Source organism: Mus caroli, chromosome 10 (genome assembly GCF_900094665.2).
Source record: "Mus caroli chromosome 10, CAROLI_EIJ_v1.1, whole genome shotgun sequence".
NCBI classification, from domain to species: domain Eukaryota; kingdom Metazoa; phylum Chordata; class Mammalia; order Rodentia; family Muridae; genus Mus; species Mus caroli.
This window is the reverse complement of record NC_034579.1, coordinates 15806843-15830145: the sequence shown is the minus strand read 5'-3', so window position 1 is coordinate 15830145 and position 23303 is coordinate 15806843. Positions and strand designations below refer to the sequence as shown.

At 41.5% G+C, this 23303-nt stretch overlaps 1 protein-coding gene across 2 annotated transcripts in view; it reads right to left on the bottom strand.

Moving 5' to 3' along the window:
• Window positions 1-2793: 2793 nt before the first annotated feature.
• Window positions 2794-23303, bottom strand: part of Il20ra (interleukin 20 receptor subunit alpha) — a 40266-nt gene continuing 19756 nt past the window's right edge. Inside the window, exons 2-7 of one of the 2 annotated variants that reach the window (XM_021174991.2) lie at window positions 19404-19539; window positions 13669-13847; window positions 12236-12411; window positions 11417-11561; window positions 6945-7084; window positions 2794-3942 (exon numbers count right to left, since the gene is read on the bottom strand). In XM_021174991.2, coding sequence (XP_021030650.1) covers window positions 3175-3942; window positions 6945-7084; window positions 11417-11561; window positions 12236-12411; window positions 13669-13847; window positions 19404-19539 — 1544 coding nt within the window. In that variant the 3' untranslated portion in view covers window positions 2794-3174. Of the gene's footprint in view, window positions 3943-6944; window positions 7085-11416; window positions 11562-12235; window positions 12412-13668; window positions 13848-19403; window positions 19540-23303 lie in introns of those variants that run through there. The other variant, XM_021174992.2, reaches the window with a different exon arrangement.

Here is a 23303-nt window from a genome sequence, read left to right as displayed (position 1 = left end):
CAGTGACAACCCATACCACTAGACAAGAGAGCAATAAACTCTCAATATAGGAGGTATACAATCTCTATAGAATCTATATACCGTTCATCCCATGAGAAAGTTGAAAAATCTAAACTGAATCCTTTTTAAGTCAGGAACTCTTGTTTCTCTGTATCTGTCTCTCTGTCTCTGTTCCCCTCTATGTGTATGTTCACATGTTGCAAGATACTGAAATGCTGAATACTTCAGATGTGCTTAGAGTGACAAGAGACGGAAAGACAACCCAGAATTAGAATCCTCTTCACAAAGGCAGAAAATGTGGTTCAACACAGAAAGATTTCAGCAAAGGCATGGAGTAGGAAGCAAATTACTATTGTACTTTCAGGTGAGAAAAACAGAGTTAGGCAAAGCATACCTCTGCATCATTCTCCTACACCAAGATGGCTTCCGTCTTCGATGCTAAGAACATAAATCAGCAGAGAATAAAGATGATGCCACACAGCCATGCCCTGCCACACAGCCATGCCCTACCATAAGCTATGCCCTACTACCAGCCATGCCCTACCACACAGCCATGCCCTACCATACAGCCATGCCCTACCACCAGCCATACCCTACTACACAGCCATGCCCTACCACATAGCCATGCCCTACCACACAGCCCTGCCCTGCCCTGTTCTAAGTGTTCCCTATTGTCTAGGTCTTTTCACCCTTATAACAATGATAAGAAAGTTTTTCTTTTGTATTTCACAGATAAGGATATCAAAGGACATACTAGGCACCACAGAAATAAATAAATATTTTGTGAATAAAATTAATAAGCCAAACTATTAATTATTTTCCTCTTTGCTCTTAAAAACAACCTATACTCTCCTACTCCTGAATTTCATTTCCAGTTAGTATCATAAATCTGTTCTTCCAAGCCACCAGATTCATTTCTACAAAGACCAAATAGAACAGAACACTCTGATTAATAACATTATGGTCTAAATTAAACCATTAAATCAGAAACTGTTTGGATTTGTGAATAATTTCAAAAGACCATGACCCCAGAATCCATCTCTCTTACCAGAGCTGTCTGCTTCTGCCAAACCATGACTAAGGGAATAGAATGGTTATCTGTCTTCCTGAAAGAGTCTCTGTGGATTGAGTTCATAATTACACAAATGCATAAAACGCTGTTGTTTCTGTAGGTCTAAAACATTGGAACATCTATCCTTTTACAATAGTTCAACTTTATAGTCTGTCATGTTTAATGTGGTGTGATATAGAATGGGAATGGGTGGGTAGGGAAGTGGGGGGCTCTATGGGGGACTTTTGGGATAGCATTGGAAATGTAATTGAGGAAAATATGTAATAAAAATATTAAAAATTAAAAAAAAAGAAAGTTTCTGAAAAAAAAAATAGAATTCCATTAAATGCTGGTGAGGGTGGGAGTAGTTACTGGAATTACTAGGAAGGTGTTGCTTTATGACGTACTTCAGTTCCCACAGTAAATGGTGTCAAACTTTAATAAACCCTTCCTTACGTATTCATTTAACTTGCTTCTTTTCTATGCCCCGTGTCCACTTACTACTTATTTTACTATTATATGGAGGCAGTATTCATTCATACATTTTCTTAAGAGACTTTGCAGTGTTGCCTGTCCCTGCAGAATAGTTATTAATTCAACACTTCAGCTGCGGGACATTCCTTAGTTTACAGTTACTTAACATATTTCTAGCAATATACCTCCCCCAATAAACATGGTGGTCTATTATAAAACATGACAAGTTATTTTTAGTCAAGAAAGCCCCCACTAAATTACTGACAGGGCATATTCCTGACTACAAAAGAATAGCCACTTAAGCTCATACTCCAAAACTGCTCAAAAAATGATAAACACTGCCTCATACAAAAGAGAAAAGCATGACTGTGAAACCTGAAGGACTATGCCTGACTGACTAACTCTAACACTCACTGTCACATCTGAACAATGTGTTGCCCTTTACATGTAAACCACTCCATCCATTCAGTGGCACTGGCATATTTTTAAGTGTCCTAATATCCTCATGATCAACTGAAGAGGAAACTTCTGGTTTGTTTAGAAGACCAGTTATGTCAAATGATGTTTTGCTGGGGCACACATTTGAAAGGATATCTTATTAAAGCAAACAGGTGAAAAAAAATGTTTTCCTGAAGCAGACACACGTGACAGGATGCCTTGCTATAGCAGAGATGTCAAAGGACATATGATGAAGGAATATAAATATTAGCCCACAGACAGTAGGAGAGGAATATTGGTTTGGTTTGCTTCACCTCTCTATTATTCAATAATGACACACATATATTGGTTCACCTTACATAGCATTGCTAAGAACTCCACTTGTGGTAACACTGCCATTGGGAGAAACTCACCCAAGAACACCTTGTAAGGTTCCTGTGGACCCTTGCCCCTTCCAAGGACTTGGGCCAGTTGACAAGCCTTGTGGTTTCTTCAGGATTGAACTACAGATGCTGGTTTGTGTCTGGTGTCTGTCTTCTGAGAGGACTGGACTGTAGCTGCTGGTTAGTGTGTGGTGTCTGCCTGCCTAGAGGACTGTGCTGCAGCTGCTGAGTCATATTTGGTGTTTGCTCTGGGACTGAACTGCTGAGACCAAGAAGACTGAGCTCGCCCCAAAGAACTATAGCTGAACAGGTTCACTTCCCCCATATCCTAATAACTTTTCTCTTCCACTACCTCTGCTGGATGGTGGGCTAGAGCAGAGGTTGAACCCTTATTAAAAGTAAGTTGCAAAAAATGTATGCCAACAATCAATAAGTTCTAGAAAAGGGTTTTATAAAATAAATGATTTTTATGAAATATTTTGAAATATTATTTGAAATATTATATATATATACAGTAAAAATTCAGAAAATAACTGTTAGAAAATAATAAACTGGGATCATGGTGAGCTCTTCTGTATAAAGTCCCCATCCAACCTGCAAATCTTACTCTGTCTACAACAAAGCTCAGGGCTCTGCATTTCAGAAAGTTCCTCTAGGACTCTCTGGATTGGGAAGAAGGTTGGATGGAAGCCAACCACATGGATGAGGCAGGGCTGACAAAGTTCATGAACAGAGAGAACAGTCTCATTACTGACACTGATAATCGGAACACTGTTCACCCCCTGGGATAGTTCCTTCATTTGTTGGCAGTCAACAGAAAGGCTGGTGCTAGCTTTCCATTTGTACATGTAACCCCCATTCCTCCATAAACTGTGTGAGACAGTTTTCATTTTCTTCCTCTGACTTGTCAGGTGCCTGGTTCTCATAGAGTCTAGACAAAAGGCCACCCTCTAAGATCTGGTCTCTCTCATAATGCCCATAGTTCTCAGGATCACGGCCAAAGATAGGTAAGGAAGGGATACACAGTCTGCCAGTTTGGGGGTCCCAATCCACTACTGTTATAGATGGCTCTTCCTCTGGCCCATCCTCGGAGACAGTATGCTCCTGACCCAGGTGATGTAGGTCTTCAAGCTGTGGGTCCAAGTTTGCTGAAGTCGCCAGTGGCTTAGATATTTTCTCTGTTCTGGCCACCTCTTCCGGCCCACAGGACAGTTGGATTTCACCCTCCCCGTAGAAGTCACTTAGGACTTTGTATTGAGGCTCAGTGTCTGTCTCTCCTGTGGGGATGGTGCTGTTAAGCCACCCATGCTGGGTTAGGGAGGTGTCTCTGTCTCTCTGCTCAGCACCACAGACAACATCCATCAAATGCGAAGAGCATCCTAAATGTTGCCCCTCCACCTCCTCCCAGTGCGGCTCCCAGCCCTCATTGTGCTCAGGGTCATTAACGCTGATGTCATCACTGCTTTTGTCCAGTAAATTCATATCCTTTGGAGAAATTTTAGAATCATCCAACATACTGAAGGTAATAAAATTAAGTGTGATTGTTTCAGTAGGTTCAAAGACTCTTGTGCCAATTTCATTTCTATAAATCAGTACCTGCAGAGAGAAGAGAATGAGCTTCAAATTTTCACTTTAGAAAGACATTACTAACAGCTACCAACTTCTAGTGTCACTAGATAATGTGCAACAGTTTCTAACCAACCAGTGATGGGGTTATGTTTGGCACGGAGAGAAAGCTTCCTATAAGAGTAGAGATAGTCCATTAAGTTTCCAATTGTTATTAGGCTGAGGCTGCCTGGACGACTTTCCTGGATATACTGTGGACACAAAATGAACACAGGCATAACAATGGACATGGGAAAGGGAATAGGATAGTTTCTATTGTTACATTGACACAAATAGAGTCACCAGAGGAGAAATTCAATGAGGGCCTCTTTATGCCTAGATGAGGTTGAACTGTGGGCATGCTTGTGAGAGATTTTCTTAATTAAACCAAGGGAGGTAGGGAGGCACACTTTGAATATGGGAAGAGTCTTCCCAGGCTGGGCCTTGGGGGCATTAATTCATTGCTCTCTGTGATACTTTGCTTTAGGCTCCTACCACCCTTACCTCCACCCCAGCCCCCACTATGGTGGGCTGTAACCTGAAACTGTGAGTGGAAACAGGAAACCAGCCCCTTGTCTCATAAATGGATTTAGTTAAGTTACTCTATCACAACACCAGAAAAAGAAATGGATACAAGGTTGTAGTCTTCAAACTGTGCTAGAAAAAACTCCAAAAATATAATAAGATAAAAAACAACAAACAAATAAACAAACAAAAACAAAACAACAACAACAACAACAAAAAGAGGAAATTCATCTGCTAGTTTAAAAAAAATATGTATTTCTTATCTTTTTATTAGATATTTTCTTCATTTACATTTCGAATGGTATCCCCTTTCCTAGTTTCCTCTCCTAAAAATCCCCTATACTCTCCCCACCCTATCCTGCTCCCCAACCCACCTACTCCTGCTTCCTGGCCCTGGCATTCCCTTGTACTGGGGCATATAATCTTCGCAAGACCAAGGGCCTCTCCTCCCATTGACAGAAGTGGATGCTCATAGTCATCTATTGGATGGAACACAGGGCCCCTAATGAAGGGGCTAGAGAAAGTACCTAAGGAGCTGAAGGGGTCTGCAACCCTATAGGTGGAACAACAATATGAACTAACCAGTACCCCTACCCCCCAGAGCTTGTGTCTCATCTGCTAGTTTATGGGATATTTTAAAACATCTAAATCATGTCAGAGATGCCCAAGAATGAAGAAAATTGGTAAGACCCCTGTTGGTATTCTGCCTGGACTCCATCCCAGCAGTTACCTGGAGGTATCCAGCTATGCTCCTCCTTACAGTTCTGGTAGACCTGGCTCACTATAAAAGGGACTACTTGGCCCCTCCTCTCTCTCCTTACTCTCTTACTCTTGCCTCTCTCTTACCTCTTGTCCCCTTGCTTCCCCTCTCTCCCCATTCTCTTCCCCACTTGCTCCACATGACCATGGCTGGCCTCTACTTCTCTACTCTCTCCTTCTCTCTGCTTTTCTCTGTCTCTACTACTCTCTTACCTCTCCTCCCCATGCCCTAAATAAACTCTATTCTCTACTATACTGTTGTTGTGTGGCTGGTCTCTCAGGGGGAAAGGATGCCTTGGCATGGGCCCGCCAAGGCACTCCCTTCCCCTACACCCAGATAGAACATATTCTTATAGCTCATTCTCTTTTTATGATCACAACAACCCCCATAGTCCAGCTGCTCTGGGGGATAAGAGAGGAAAGGCTAGCTGGGACAATTTAGCCAGACCTTGTCTCAAAAGAAAAGATTAAAAAAATTGAGAACATAGCCAAGGAGTGGATACAGTCCCTGTGCGAGGTCCTAGGTTCCATCTTGAATACCACAGACATGATTTTTGTTCTGCTTTGGGGTACACAGAAGGCACCTGTTATAGAGCAGCATCAGTGATGGGGTACAATCTTCTTGCCAATGACATGATTTTATTTAACACTGCACAACAGGGCCTTTCACCCTGTTGTTTGACAGAATTATAGGCTTTAAAAAAAATCACATGCAGCCAAATCTCTGTGTGAAGTTTCCTGCAAGAAAATTTGCCACAAAGAAGCTAACCCCAGCACCTAAGTGGAGCAGGATAGCAGAGAACTGTATGAATGGGATCAACAGGAACAGCTATATGTATTACATGCATTTATATGAGAATGCATCTTTGAGTAATTCCCAAGGGGAGTAGTTTGATATTAAACATACAATGGACTGTCATCTTTTTTCTCCTAGACGGTTTCTTAGTTGCCTTGATTTTTCTAGAACAAGAGTCCAGTTGGACCTAAAACATAATGGTGATCATGATGTCACAACCCAGAACCTTACTGAAATTTCTGTAGACCAAAGCCAAGCTCTGACAACAGCAACATGTTCTCCCACAACACATCCTGGTGATGCTCTCCAGTGTAGCCCCTCATGGAGAACATGGTAGACTGGCCGTACAACAAGCTAGAAATTCTGGCCAGTCCACTGCCCCACCTTGCTCTGCTACTTTTTCTGCTTGTAGTAAGGGTCCTATCTCTTGCTTTCATACCCGAGCTTGAACATGAGAACAGATCCCCACAAAAGGTTTCAGAGATTCCTCGCACCCCATGAGTCCTCAAAACTTATTTTTATTTTTAGCCTTCACATATTAACTTTGACTTAATTTTTCTTTGGCTTGAACTTTGAGAAAGGCAGTGTGATCATGACTTAGCTTATCCGTTTATTCTACAACCTTATCTTCTTATAAGATTATTTCAAACTTAGGGAACTTTTAGTGTTATATGCTCGTGAGTGAGTTCAGTACAGAGACTGCTTTTTGTCTGGTTTTGGGGTACAGGGGGTCACACACAGGACTGCACACGTGCTATGTAAGCATTCTCCTACCAAGCTACTCTCGGCTCAGAATGTGTTTTAGAGTTCAACAGCTTAAGTCCACTCTGCTCATTTAGGAAACTATCTGTTCTACCCCTCCTCTTCTCTCTTCCTGTTGTCCTGACAGTCTTGGACCAAGACAAGTACTCACCAAATTTGCTGGGTGTTTTTCCTTGCCAACATGGATGTAACGGTAAACCAAGTAGCCAATTGTGGAGAAAAGAAACACGATAACAGATGTGAGCAAGACATACCAGAAGATGACTTTAGCCTTCCATGCTGATGTTTGAACTGTTATGGAAAAATCATGGGTTAGGATTGCAAAGTTATGATTTAAATATGGTATGAAATCTGGGCAGTGTCAAGAGGCTGTGGGTGGGTCACCTGCATCATGGGCTCAGTTTTCTTATTTATACACTGAGAAACTGAGAATTCGTCATCTCTCTGACAATGAAGTTCTTAAGGCATTGTCTACATTCACTCCCCAATCTTTACAGTAAGGATACATTAATATATAAGTCATTGGGTATTCCAAACTTTATGCCAGGCTTTGAAACTCATCCTGGCTCATGTATGTGAAAACAAATGGGTCTGTCACCTTAGTAATTCATAGCTCTTCAAACCCAAAAGTAACACTCTTTTTTAACAAAATCCTAGTTCCAGGCATGGGAAACTTCCCTTTGATTATTAGTCAGAAAAGTCCTCAAATACTATAGGCTACTCCCATTGCCCTTTGTTGCTTCCCAGAGCTTGAATGCAAGATCCAGTTGCTGCAGATATCACACACCTTAAAAGTAGACATTAGAGAAACTGATGTTGAATTAGGTGCCTCTCTCCTGAGAACCAGTTCTCAGTATTTAAGGTACAATATAAGCTACCAAGAGAGAAAATCGATCAATGGCCCTACCCTACTATAAATCCTGCAGACCATAACAATGACCAGCATGTGACAAGTTATAATCAAGGGAGCATTAGTGGCTTACCCCTCCTGGAGTATCCAACAGCCATCTAATTGGGCCTAACATTGGCTCAGTAGGGGGAATTCCTGCCTGGTATTGTAAACCTAGGTAACAAGCTGTAGCTGGTAAGGTCATGGACTCTAGAGGAGAATCTGCTAATATCACTTTCTTAAACCAATATACTTTCTAGTTATACTCCAAATACATACTTGTATCCTTATACCCAAAGATAAGTGTAGCTCTCACCCATCACTGATCAAATAAGCTTGTTTTTATAGTAGAGACCATTACAGAAATCCATGGCTGGACATAATTCATAAAACAACAGAGTGTGGAGTTCCCAACCCAGCAGATCCATATAACTAACTGATCATTATATCTAAGGCTCAGGGAACATGTTTGAAGTGGGGTGAGACAATTGTAAGAACAGAGGTCCAGGATGTGTCCTGTGAAATAGTGTCTTCTATATATGACAGGGGATCTACACCCATGAAATCTCAAAGATATGGTCACCTGAACAAGACCAGTAGACATGGAAATGGGGGTGAGGACATGTCACAAGTCCTCACCCATAAAGAATTACAGACAATCAATGGCTCCTGAGAGAGGGGTATTCAGTTTTCTCCAGGGACAAAGACCTTGGTAGCTTATTTATTCTAAAGTGGTCAGCCCTAAATATGTATACACAGAAACAATAGTAAACTGACTCAGCAATGTGTGTGTGTGTGTGTGTGTGTGTGTGTGTGTGTGTGAGAGAGAGAGAGAGAGAGAGAGAGAGAGAGACAGAGACAGAGAGAGACAGAGAGAGACAGAGAGAAAGAAAGACAGAGAGACACACACAGAGAGACAGACAGTCAGAAACAGAAATAGACACATAGAGATAGACAGAAAATGAGAGACAGAGAGGTAGAGACAGACAGACAGAGAGAATAATTTTAAAAGATGATATCATATCATTAATTTGAGAAGGAATCTTGCTGTGTGACTAAAAGAATGTCCAATAATGAAAAGGCTCAGTGAATTCTGGCTCACCATTGACCAGACTACAGAGCTGATACAGGCTCTCACCACTGTGTCTGACACACTTGTGAAGCTTGTGTGAACTACCTGGAGGTTGGGCTGGTTAACTTTAAATGTCAGCTTGTGTAGGGAATAGATATTTGACTAAACACTATTCTAGGTATTTCTTTAGATGTACAGTTTTTAGATGGATTAACAATTTAATGAGTAGAGTCTGAGTCAAGAAAATTGCTTTCTATAATGTGGATGAGTTTCATCTACTCACTGACAGTCTTAAGAAAAAGAGACTGATAAGCCCAAGGAAAATGGAGTTCTGCTGCCACATGCCTTTGGGGATGAACTACTTGCTAGTTGTCTCTAGAGTTCCCAGTTTGATGCCTACCCCCTCCCCGTTTTTAAGATCTATTTATTTTATGTATATGAATACACTGTAGCTATCTTCAGACACACCAGCAGAGGGCATCAGATCCCATTACAGGTGGTTGTGAGCCACCATGTGATTGCTGGGAATTGAACTTAGGACCTCTGGAAGAGCAATCAGCGCTTTTAACTACTGAACCATTTCTCCAGCTCCTGATGCCTACCCTTAAGAGTTCGTGTATCTGGTTTACACAATGATGAGAGCTGACTTTAAAATCTTTGGATCTGGTTTTCATGGAAAATTGCAAGAGCTGCAGAAAGAAGAGGAAGAAAGGAAGAAAGGAAGAAAGGAAGGAAGAAAGAAAGAAGACATGTAAATGCAACACAAACCACGATCCCCTCCCCACAGCATTCTTTATACACCAATAAAGTCAGGCAGTGTGTCACAGAAACATTCTAATCCATGTGGATGTTGGATGCCCTCGCTGTCAGACAGAGATGAAATAGCGTAGTTTCTATCCCCCTAACTCCCAGCTGTAGATGGGAAACAGATGTATTATGATAGTGAATGTGGGCATTCCCTGAAGAACTCTTCTACCCCATCAATAGTTCCCAGAGAGAGTGCTTCTCTGCCTACACAGTAATGAGCCTCTGATGCAAACACTGGGATGCACCTGTCCCACTTTAGATGGCAGCTTAGTTCAGGTCCCAGTGTAGCCCCAGATCTTGCCAGTACACAGGGGTTATCCTGACTAAGAAGTTGGTGACAACAACAGCGGGTATTTAGTGTGGTGTGTGATAGCACATTTGGTTCAGTGAACCAATATGTTCCATTTTCATTTGGGGGTTAAGAAACTGCAGGAAGCAGAGATATTTTCAAGGCATAATCCTTAAAGAGATAATATTTTTTTAATTTTTAAAGAAAGTCGTGTCTTAGGAGGTTTCTCTGGTGAGTGACTAGGTGGGATATTGTGGGAAACTTCAACACTAGAAATGGTGTACTTTTATCTGTCCCTTTTCTGCAATGGTGAGGAAATAAACTTTATCTTCTTGCTGGGAAGAAGCTTGTGTGATCTGTACCTAGTTGACTGAGTTGCACTGGAAATTCACTCCTACTAACATTTGGCACTGATCAAACTGTTAGGAAACCCAGTACTAATTCCAGACACAAAGCTGATCAATCCAGTCTGCTCATGTCCCTTTCCTGCTTGCTTGGTATTTGAGTTTTATTTGTATTATGGTAGAGAATGCTTTCTTTTCAAAGAGACAGCATGATAAAGTAACTCAGAAGTAAAGCTTTTCCTTGTTCAAATGTGTTTCCAACACTACTCTCTTTTTCCTAGGGACTGTTTCAACTTGAAAGAAAAGAGGAAAGTAGAGTGGGTAGGGGTGGGGGTAGGGGTGAGGCTGGGGCTGGGGTGGGAGTGGGGTTGTGGCAGGGGTGCAGTTGAGACTGGGGTGGGGGTGGAGCTGGGACTGCGGGTTCTTAGCTGGAGATGAGGCAGAAGATTGTAAGCATTTATTAGAAGGGAGAATCAGAGTAATAATGGAGAAGACCATTTGATAATACAGGGGACTTAAGGGTCTATCTTTTTTTCCATTTTCAGGGTTTAAGTTGAAGTTCTTACTGTAGAGCAGACATATTAAACTAACATAAGGCTCAGACTCCAGGTCTCTTAAAAGAAGCATCTGAAACTACAGTTCTGAGGTAGCATTGTTCAGAAAATACATGGAGACAGAGAGAAGCAATTGTAAGAGAGGGATTGTGATGATCACAGATCTGCCTGTGGCTAACAAGGGACGCCTGAAGGCAATTTGAGTGGCTGTAATTTGTATCAAAGCAGCTGTGTTTCAAAGTGTTCCCAGGACAATGCTTCGCTTCCTGTCTTTGAGCTGTTGGGTGTTCTCAAAGCCCGATGTTGTTACAGTGACTATGACTGGAAAAAATAAGGAGGCTGTGTATGAAAGTTCTTCATTGTATTCCCAAAGTAGGAAGCTATGTTAATTAGGAAGGATTGTTGCCATGAACTCCTGGGCCTTGGTGACAGTTTCTAGGTGGTGTGACAGCCTTTAATACTGACCAAGCTCAAAGGCAGAGTCCCAGATAATTCAATGCATTTAGACAAGTAGATGTTTTTGTCATAGTTTCAATGTGATTTTGATAGACATAGATTTGTTAAAACATGATCTAAACTCTTATTTTTTTTTCTGTTTTATGAGATCTCTCTCTTCAGATTAGCTGGAATCTCTTGCAGCTTCTCTTGCAGCTTCTCTTGCAGCTTACCTTCCAAAGTACTGATGCACTGCTTCTGAGGAGGCATCGGGAGGCGAGGGGGCCCTGGGACAAGGGACTCCACGTGGACACAATACAGAGTGCTGGGCTCCAGCCAGCTGAGGACCAGTGTGCTGTTGGTGACACACTGGGACCACTGGGGCAGAGAAGCACAGACAGAGGTTAGAGCCAAAAAGTCCAGGATGTGCTCAGGAAAGCTCCACAGAAAAGTGAGAGGTTAGAGCCAAAGAGCCCAGGATGTGCTCAGGATGGCTCCACAGAAAAGTGAAATGCAAAGATACTGCTGGATCCTTCATATCACTGTAAGCTTTCATTTTTTCCAGCAGTTTCAAAACATATTTTTAGCTGAGCAGAACACAGTTAGAGATGGACCAATTTTAGGAACACTTCTAAATAACAACTCAGGATAGAGTTCTTTCTTAGATTTGTCCTGTGTTCCTTTTGCTCAGATATATATAAACATATGTTACAAATATATAACACATATGCAATATATACATATATTACAGATATATATATTATGTATTTAGCACACATATGCATACACATATATTACATATATAATTTAAATTCCTGGAAAATGTCTGATGGATGATGTATAAGCATAGAAACTTCATCAAGTGAGATGTCCAATAGGGACATCATGAGTTGTGGACAGAGTGCTTCCCTTGTATCTTGTGTGATACCTCTCTTGAATAGTATCGGCTGCCACATTCTCACAAAGAGAACCAAAGCACCAGGACCACCCATGCCCATGGAAGTACAGAAGGGGAAGCTCAGAGGATAGACCCCATCCCGGGCCAGGCTCACCGTTCTTCTTGACTTAGTGTTATACACAGACACATTGTACTTCAAATTGGGGTATATCTGTTGCATAGAAACAGTGTGGTCTTGTGGATTTCTTTTCCACTTCTCTGGTGCTGTCAGGGCAATAGAGATGGACTTCTCGCCAGTTGTCAGGGCAACCTCTGGTGGGCTGACTTGAGCTTAGAGGACAAGAGGGTATAAACATCTTTAGGTGTGAACCCCTCCTCCCCTGAGGTAAAGCTATAGGACAATCTTACTGGGATCAGAGAATTAAAACCACCTTTTTATGGGTGATCCTTTCACCATAAAAGCCCAGCAGCTTTGCAGGGCACATGAATTGCAAGGACTCAGTTTGCCTTGGAAAAGCAGCCATTGGCAGCAGTGTAAGTAAGTGAACAGGGTTGGTGTTCTGGAAAACTTTATATACAGACACTGAAACTTACAAAATATTTTCTAGATAATACCTATATATTACAATTTATTTTTAAATGTATTTATTTTTATACTTGTATGGGTGGTTTTCCTGCCTGTATGTCTGTGCAACAGATTGTATGCATTGCTAGCGGAGGGAGGCCCAAAGAGGGTATAGGATCCTGTGAAACTGGATTTCGATGTGGTCGTAAGCCATGTGGGTGCTGGCAACCAAATCCAAGTCCTCTGCAAGAACTACATATTCTCTTAACAGCTGAGCCATTTCTCTAACCCTGACACTGAAATTTAAGTCCATATCATTTTCACATGTCAAAAATATTGTTTTGATTAAAAAACTATTTTAAAATCTAAATAGCATTCTCATCTCATGACCTTTAGAAAAATAGACATAGGAGCTGGACTGACCTGAGGGCATAGGTCACCAGCCTCTGATCTGGCAGAGCACTGGGAAAGTCAACACCTCCTGGGGCCTCTGCAGCCCTTAAGCATTTCATTAGGGTGGCCCTGCCAGCATCCTTCATGGTTGGGTCAGTCACATATCAGGGAATGGAAAATTATAGAAGCAAATAACAGTAAGATTCTTGTCTTAATTCTGAGTTACATCTAGAACCAAAACACAATACCAAGTTTAATGGAAAAGAGACTTAGTTGTGTGATCAGGACACCATATAAACTTCTGGGCAAACATCAACAATTTACTGATCTAAAAATATTTTTTAAATGCAAAGTCCCCATCAAATGATGAAATGAAATAAAAATCTGGTATTATGGGCACCTGTCTTTAATTCTGAATCTGAGAGAGACCTTAAAAGTCCTTTGGCCAAACCTATCAGTCTATATATTTGACTCTGGGGTTCAGTCACACGAAGTAGCAGGTCTCGTTATTCAACTTGATGTACAGACAATAGTCAAGGAGACCCCTTCTTCTGGGAAAAGTTGCCTATGAGGACAGAATATCATACCAGAAATCCACCCTAGCAGTGCTGGAGAATGGTATTACTCACTTTCCAAGAAAGGATAGAAGCGTTCCGTCTCGGCCCATTCGGAGCACCTGGTTTCCCAAATGGCCTTCACTTTGGCATAGAACTGGTGTTCATAGTCTGAGGTCTCAACAGAAAGGTCACAGTAGGTCCTGTTGATACTCCTGCATTTAGAGGCATTCAGCCATTTCTTCTGCCCATATCTGTTAAGAAAGAAACTATGAATTAATAATGAAGTCCTTTACATGCTTTACAATGAAAAAAAAAGTCATTATATAAAATGGAATGGAAGACTTTGTCTTCAGCAAAACACAGATGCCTGTCATTCTGATATAATCGGATCCACTTTTGCTGTTGGTGATATTTTCATTAGCTGTCGGGAACATGAGTCAGAGTTTCTATAAACACCTTGCTTTTATGAGAATGACAGTGTGGATAGTGCATCCTTCAACTACAGTAAAATGTTTACATACTGTGTGATCCGTCTCCAGTAATTAAACCTTTAGTCTACTATATACATATATGAGACCAGTTTGGTGGAAACAAACTAAAGGAAAGTCAACCATTTTGTTTATTGGAAGAAAAATTACTTCGACATTCTCAGAAAATTTAAAACTTTACCAAGTATTAAGAGTCTGAGGGAAATTTACTAGGATGTAGAATGTGAGGGTATACCATAATCACATCACTACTGAACTGACTACATTGTTCATACTGATTTTGTTGTTGTTGTTGCTGTTAAAATACAACATCCCAAAGAAAATGGGGAGGGGAAAATATTTTCTGCACTTCTCAGGTAAAAGAGACCTTGGCATAAAACATCCAGGCAAATGATAAGTCAGTGGGGGAAGACAGAGTTGTACTGGATCCTACTGAAGAAATTAAAGCAGGGCTATTGGGGAACAAGATGAAAGGAATGGTTTAGAAGGTTGACCAGTAGTCTGCAGAGAATGCAGTGTGTTGGTAGTAAGAGCAGTTTGTGCGCATTGCTGTGATCCAGGTGGAAGAGTGCTATGTACAAGGATGATGGCAAGGCAGTGAAATGAACCAGGACACCACAGAAACAAGAACCGGGTGACTGAGTGCATGCAAGAGATCACACAGGTAAAGATGACGCAATATCTCTTTCTGTTTAGGGCAAGGGTGTGGAATGTGATAATGTTTACCAGGATAAAAAGATCACCAAAGAAGAGTGGGCTTTTGAGATTGGGGGAGGGAAGGATGGGAGGAGGGTAAACTAATACATTCAGCAATATTGGGCTGAGTTTGAGATATGTAAGAGTTCTCCAAATGCAGGAGCTTGATAATCAAGAAAGAGGAAGGAGTGAGATTTTTGAGTCAATACACAAATTGCTCATAGAAGGTTTAGTCATGGATACCCAGAGCAAAGCTCGGATCAAAACTTCAGGAGCATCATAGACTTGAGAATATCAGCAAAGGGTCAAGTGGCAAAACATCGATCACAAAAGTCCCAGGAAGACCAAGTCTTGACAAGAAGATGTGGCAACATTATTGAGTATTACCAAAGTTGTCGAAGGATGTGGTAACAGAGGTCTGAAGCAAATCTCTTTCATTTCATAGGTGCCACATCTGTCAAACACGCTACAAACACAGTCAGATCTTAATCAACTTCTTGCAGATTCTCAACACTGCCTGGGGACTTTCTGATCAATGATCAAAAGAAAAATGGATCTGTGTTTACATCTACAGTTACATTTTGACTCAGTTCAGGAAACTTATTATCTAACACAGAGAAACAGGATTAACCAGATCACAGCCAAACTTCTCCGTCCCTTGTGAATTTAGTTATTTACCAGTCCATTCCATTCTGTTTCTTTCCATAAAAGATAATATTTTTTGTTACTCAAAAGCAGTTCACTTCTCAACTTTATTTTATTGTTTTGTTCTTGATCTTTTGAGGTGTGTGTGTGTGTGTGTGTGTAACATGGTCCAGGCTAGTCTTGAGCTCACTGTGTAGGTGGCAATGACCTTGAACTCCTGATCCTCCTGCTTTGGGCTCATGGTTGGTTTCTTGACCTGTTAACAGGTCTTGACTTGAAGTTGGAAACGTGCTGTCATTGTTTCCTTTGTCTTCCCCATCTTAAACTGCCTCACTCTGCCAAGGGTAGGGCACCTCCTTACCATGCAACTGCTGACCAAGGGGAAAATTCCTGTTACTGATATTTGAATAGAAGGAGCTGACAAATATTCCAGTAACGCTAATCTCCTGTGGAACAAGTCCTGTGGAGTCCTCACTGGTCTCTGACTCTTTCTAGTGAGCATGACAAACACCTAAAATGCTTGTGATGAGCTGAGGCTAGCACGACAGGTTTACATTTCCCACCTCACTGAATTGCATAGCAGCCCCAGGAAGTGGGTGTCATTGCTTTTTGCCCATTTTTCACTGAGAAGGAAATTGAAACTCAGTAAGATTAAGGGATCCAGTCAGGTTTGCAGAAGTAGTAGGTTTATCTAAAATTGGAATCACTTTTGCCAGCACCAAAGCTGATGTTTTGGGTGTTATGCCATTTTCTACATTAAAATATTTTGTGGGTACAATTCAAGCTTTAAAAATTTCACTCTGGAAAGAAACCTTACTAAAAAGTATAGAAGCATGGAACCTGCTCAAGGTTCACAACCTGGCCATGATCCCAGGACTGGCTGACCTCATCCAGCACTGTGCCCTGTATTCCTGTCCACCTAGTGCAAACCCAGGCATGCCAGAGCTCCTACAGGGCAAGTATCTTTTTTAAGTAGTCATTTAAAAGTTGCACAATATACCTTTTTTGTTCCCATTCAACAATTTATGATTCTGGTTATTGTTAAAGCTCTTTCTGAAGCACTGAAAGCTGAAAGGAGAAAGCAAGCTCTTTGCCCCACCTAATGGAAGGAAAAGAGAGGACATGCTGGCGAGCTCTTTCTCTCTGCATGGCCGAAGCTCCTGAGACCATCCTTGGAAATGAGAATAGGGTTCAAGATAATGAGAAGGAGACGTTTTCACCCTCCTTTAGTGGTCAGAATTCATTTTCCAAGCACAAAAATGGTCATCCTGTTTTGCAAATGTGGAGCAAGTTTCTAAAGTTCGAACTAGCAAACATTTCAGGAAGTATAACGAGGGGAGAAATAAATTACCCTTCAGCTCATTAACCAGAAGTATTTGGGGTAAATGATGGTTATGGTAAATGGCGTTTTATCCTACTTAAGGACAGAAGGCTGATTGGACAGCTACATAGACAGAAATCAGGCGAGACCTGATTCAGGTCAGACCTGATGCACATGTTTGTCATAAAGCAATGATTCTTACTTGGTTTGAATCTTAATAAAAAGACATGAGGTAAGATGAAATGAATTGATAAGATTTAAGTGTTCCATTACTGTGAGGCATATTAGTTCTTTATGAACCTTTAAGTAAGGAATAGTTTTGAAGACCACTGAAAAGTTAGTTATGAAAATAATGATGCAAGTCAGCCCTTTATATCCAGTTTCCCCACTGTGGGTTCAATCAACTGTGGATTGAAAATATTGGAGACAGAATTGCATCTTTACTGGACATCTACAGTCTGGCTGCCTTCAGTGTTATTTACCTTGGTAGCATGTATTATAATAACCTAGATATAATTTAAAGAGTATATGAGGGTATATGTATATTATAGGCAAAGTCAGTGTCATCCTATAGAAAGGTTTCATTCATTTGTGGGGGGGTCCAGAATCAATTCCTCATGGATGCCAAGAAAACAAGGAAGCTCTACAGTCATATATACAGTCACCATTCGAGCTAGAAAAATCCTACATAGAACCCTGTTTTTCAGTACATGCCTATAATCTGATCTCTTGCGTAGTAGATAGAAGAATGTGGAGTTCAAAGCCACCGTCAGCTATGTTGAAAGTCAGAGGCTAGCTCAGGCTATATCACCTCAAAACCAAGAGGAAGCAAGTAAGCAAGCAGAAAAGATTATGGTGTTTATCCATTTCATAAGACTATCCAGACCATTCCTCTATGAATTCTTCTCTTCTTTCTATGGGAAAGCCACTTTCCTCTATCACTGTCAATAATTATGGGTAGGTGCTACCTAATTTCTTACTGTGCTTTGAATTGCCTGTTGGCTGAATATTAGGCAAACCTCATCTGTCACTGACTAAGAGCTGCATGAGAACTCCCAAGTGAAACCAGCAGAGGCATCCACCCGAACCTAAGAAACCCTGAGAACTGGGAAAGAATAAAATAATATTTAAAAGCCTGAGGTATAGGAGTGGGAGTCTAATGAGGCTTTTCTGTGCAGAATTTTAAACCTCTGCTTCTGTCAAATAATTTTTAAAAAATGAAATCTGTTATTCTTTCTGCTGGAGTGCTTGCTCCTGTTGGCTCGTGGACTCCTGGGGGCTGCTGTAGCTCATGACACTCCTGGAAGGGCGTGATCATCTTGTGCTGCCACCTATCCTCTGACACCTTTTCTTCCTCAATTTCTCTCAGTCTAGACCTCTCCCTGCACTGTGTCTGGGCCTCCATAATGAATGCCACTCACTTCAGCTCCCTTCCTGTGACATCCTGCATCACCAAACTGCAGCCCTTGGGGCTATTTCATCAGTTTCTGGTGGTGAAGACACTAACCCTTCTTAGAGTGTTAGACTAGCCCTTTTAGCACTTTAACACTTATTATTGTGGGGTTATTTTCACGCAGAGCTCAAGTAGTACTAATGTGGGCCTGGAGAGATAGCTCAGTGGTTAGGAACCCAGAGAAGGGCTGGAGAGATGGCTCAGTGGTTAGGGACACTTGCTTTTCTTCCAGAGGTCTCCAGCACCTACATCAGGTGGCATACAATTGCTTATGACTCAAGCACCTGAGGATCTAACACCCTTTCTGGCCTTCCTGGGTACCTGCACACATGTGACAGACACCCACACAGACAGGTACACCAACAAAAACACACACATAAAGAAAAAGAAATCTTAAAATAAATACAAGGCAGTTCTTAAAGCAAAGAGGTGCTGGCTTGCTTAGAAGTCTGTGATTGTTTCACGTCTGGCTCTATGGTATTTGTTGGCTACGCAGTTGGTGGTCTGGGTTGTGTCCTTTTCTTTTGATCTCTGGAGATGTTCGTTGTCTATCTATTTAGCATTCTTGCTTGCCTGTGAAGGGTCATGACAGTCATGAAAAGTGTCTATTTGTGGTTGTTTAGTGGGAGTGAGCCGTTGCGTTGAATTCTGCACTGTTTCAGCTAAGAATGATGATCCCGTCAGCTTTGAGGTCTCAGTGAGGTCTTTGAGGTCTCAAGATTGCCTTGACTGTGTACCAGAGACTACTGCTTTAACCAACTTCTTCTCTGCATACATCTCATTTATTACTCACTTGTATGTGTGCCTGTGCACTTGTGTTTGCACACATGCACATACCACAGTGCACATGTGGATGTATAAGAACACAACTTGCTGGAGTCAATTCTTTCCTCCCAACATGCGGGTCCCAGGATAGGAACTCAGGTCTCTAGGCTTGGTGGTAAGTACCTTACCCTGCTGAATCATATTGCAGTCCCATTGTCTCAATTTCCGTACGTTTGTCCTAATGCTGTTGCCTGAACGTTAACTGTTTCTGCCTCCACAAAACAAATGCTTTGAAATTTACTATAATATCAAGGAAACAGAAAATGTCTGAACTTTTTTTCAAAGGAAATTTAATACCATAGAAAGCTTATCTTTGCCCAGTTGACAGGAGTCTGAGTCTGTGTTTATAAACTAGCTGCAAGAAAATGAAGCAACTTACATGAAATATTGCACAGTGTATGTGACTTCAACTCCGTGTAGACCCTCTGGTGGATTCCAATGCAGGACATTCTTCATGTTGATGGATAAGAAGGTGATATTTGTAGGTTTAGGCAAACCACAGAAGACACAAGGAACTAGAAAAAGAGTGGAGAGAATTTGGTGTTTTAATGGAAAGAAGAACTTAATTCTTAAAGTAAGTTGGCTGATCTCTAAAGATGGCCCCAGTGCCTCAGGCTGAGTATTTCTTCTCAGACTGAACCTGAGTGTGTGCTGTGACTCAGTTTATCCCAGGGCATGTAGCACATGTGACCCTGGAATTAAGGCATAGGTAGCTTTGAAGTTTCCAGTTTTGTGCTTTTAAGCCCAAGAGTGTCATGTGAAACAACAGCCAGACTGATGGAGAGACCACACTGAGGTGTCATCTGAAGGAAAGACTCCATTGTCTCAAGGTCCCAGCCGAGTGAGTGTCGGCTTCCAAAGGAAATAATTGTGAGCATGGAAACACCACCTGCCGTAGACTGAAGTTGCATGAACATCCTCAAATGAAACCAGCCAAACCATGAGCCCGAGTCCCAGGCAACCCCGAGAGCAGAGAACTGACACCACGGTGGTCATGAGCACTTGGTTTGGGGACAGTTTGTTACACATCAGCAGAAATCCAGACAGTCTATGTTCTAGAGTTAGATACAAAAGCATGGAAACAGTGGAGGCTGGACTCACTACACGGCCAGCCACTCTCCACTTCCCACCATGACTCAGCTTGTGCTCTGTGCACTAAAGCCCTCGTGTGAAAGCACAGTGTCTGGTCCTACCCCGCCAACCCTCAGCCTTCTCTGAAGTGGGATGACAGCTGCCTACCCAGTGTAGAGACTGCAGGCTTCTTTTTAAGATCCAAGCAGAAGCAGGCACGACAATTGTATGAATCTCTTGCTGGTACTGTTTAGATTTTTAAAGTTAAGTGAGAAGTCTGGAAATGTTTTCTTTATGGTTGTACACCTGAAGTGTTATTTAAGCATCAATCATTTAAAAATACACAATTACAGTATTAAAGATGAGAAATAAAATTTCTGATAGATAATATTGAAAATCTAGAGTTTTGGAGGTTGGAGTTTTAGATTAGATTTACTAAAGTATGTAATGAAGCTACAGACAGAAAACCAGCCAGTGCAAGGTAATTTGTTGTTGTTCTGTGCATGTGTGTGTATAGTGCTAGTGCCCAGAACCAAGGAGGTCAGAAAAGGCACTGAATTCCCTGGGGTTGCAGCTATAGGAAAGTGTGAGACAAACCCTGTGGGTGCTGGGAAGCAAATCTCTGGTCCTTTGCAAGAGCAGCAAGCGCCATTAACCACCTAGCCATCTCCCAGACCCAAGATTTTATTTTTAAACACTAGAATGTTCACATAATTGTTCCCTAAGCAAAACTCTGTCTTTAGGAATCTATATATAGGAATCCTCTGAAAGAACTAATCAAAAATTGAGAAGTTACCAAAAACAATAGGAAAGGTACATTTTTCTGAACTGGGATGGCCTTTCCTGGGTAAAGGCTCTTACAGCCAAGCCTGAGGACCTGAGGTCAATTATTGGGATGCATAAGGTGGAGGGAGACAACCAACTCCTGGTGGTTGTCCTCTGGGCTCCTGTATGTATGTTTGCCCCCTAAAATGAATAAAATGTAATACAAATGAAATAGGCTGATACTTTTTTGAGTGCAGGGCAGGGCAGGGCAGGCATGGCAGGGCAGGGGTGGAACCCTAGACCTTGGCGATGCTGAGCCCCACATCACTGAGATCAAGGATGATTCATGAGTTAAAAGAAACGAGAGAGTTTAGTGTTTACACGTAGGAATCAAAGCATTAACTTAAAACCGGAGAGATGGCAACATATCGAGTGCACTCCACCAGGTTCTGTGAGGATCTTATCCTTCTGTAAATACACATTCTAGTCTCTGAACCTGGAAAACATGAGATTTGGATTGTTTGCAAATGAAGGTTAGGAAATAAAATTTAGCACAGTCACTGACATGGGGGTCCACTCTCAGCGAAGTCCCATGATACGTATGTGAATTAGCTGGGGCTAATGTCAAGAAAAGGAATTAGCTTAATGCTTGCGTTATCCTTGGCTCACTGAGTGTCATGTGATGAATTACAATGGCACAAGACAAATAAGACAGAAGTTATTTGTTCTAGAATTGAACCATGCAATGTGACTCAGGTCTCTAAGCAAAATAAGCTCTTTCACAGCTAGGTGACTGAGTGTGTGTATTTATGTGTGCACATGTGCAGTATTTGTCATGCCTCCTGTTTTGCGTCCTGATCGCTTTTTTTTAATACCTCAGTATTAATTTTAAGGAGAAAGTTAAACACCCAAAGAGATGCACTGTCAGCTGAACGGATCTCTGCACAGTCTGGCGTGGAGATGTCTGTGGTGGGAGAGTCTAGAAGGACCAGCTTGCCCTCACAACATTGATGATATACAATGAGCAGATGGTGAGGATTCAGCATCATTCCATGGATTAGGAAGTCCTAAATGTTAATGTGTTCTTTGAAGAGGGAACAAGGAATGTAGAGAGGCAGTGCCGTTGACTGAAGTAAGTCCCATTACTTCAAGACAAAGGAACCGTTTTAATAAAAGGAGACCTGTAGGATCCTCTTAGGTCTAAACTGTTGCTGTCACACATTTTCAAATGACCCTAGCATGTGTAAAGTGGGAGGGATCTTAGGAGAAATAAAACTAACATGCATGGTATGCTGTGATATCAGTGGTGGACGAGATTGTCTAAACTCGGCTTATAGATATAACTGATAAGGACAGGGGAGAGTCTGATTTGTAGCAACGTGATTTGAAGATACAGATCCCAGATAACTTTAGATTTTAGCTCAGATAAGTGTTGTCTTCTGTAACAACTTGTTTCTACTTGTCTTTTAAAATAAGGAAGCAATCAACAAACCCTAAAGATACCTAAAATAGGCCAGGCATGGGGTAAAGATTTAAGAAACATTTTGAATTAAGAAACATTTTAAATTATAAAGAATGGATTGCTCCTTTAAATTAATTTTGGTGGTTGTTACAAGGAAACAAAACATTTCCCTCTTCTGAAATGAACTATACTCTGGAATACGCTATCGATCATTATGTTCACTGATCAATAGACCTCTCTCTCTCTCTCTCTCTCTCTCTCTCTCTCTCTCTCTCTCTCTCTCTCTCTTTCTGTGTGTGTGTGCTCACATAGGCATGTGGTATATGCATGTGTGTGTCCACAGGTATACTTGATCCCCTTGCCACTATTATTATTATTATTATTAATTATTGAAGAAAATGTCCTACTCTGAACCTGGATCTCATTGCTTGGCCTAGACTGTGGCCAGGAGGCCCTAGGATTCAGTTGTCTCTGCCTGTGCCTTCTTCATGCTGCAGTTACAGCTGTGTGCTGCCATGCTGGGATTTTCACATGGGCAGTGGAGATTTATTTATTTATTTATTTATTTATTTATTTATTTAGACAGGGCTGTGTAGCTCTGGCTGTCCTGGACTCATTTTGTAGAACAGGATGGCTCAAACTCTCAGAGATCCACCTGCCTCTGCTTCCCGAGTGCTGGGATGAAAGGTGTGTACCACCACACCCAGCAAGTACTCCTGTTTGCAGCAAGCACTTTATCTACTGATCCATCTCCGAAGCCTCTCAATAGACTTCATGATTAATGTTTTGTCATTGTTTAGATGGATTTTCACAAATGCTGGGCTAATTATCCAAAGGGTGTCAAACTCTGGTGATGATGGGGTGGGGGTGGGGGATTAACTAGAGAGAATGAATACTATGATAAGTAACATTAAAACAAATGATTCCCTTTTATTTTGTTGAGAGAGAGAGAGAGAGAGAGAGAGAGAGAGAGAGAGAGAG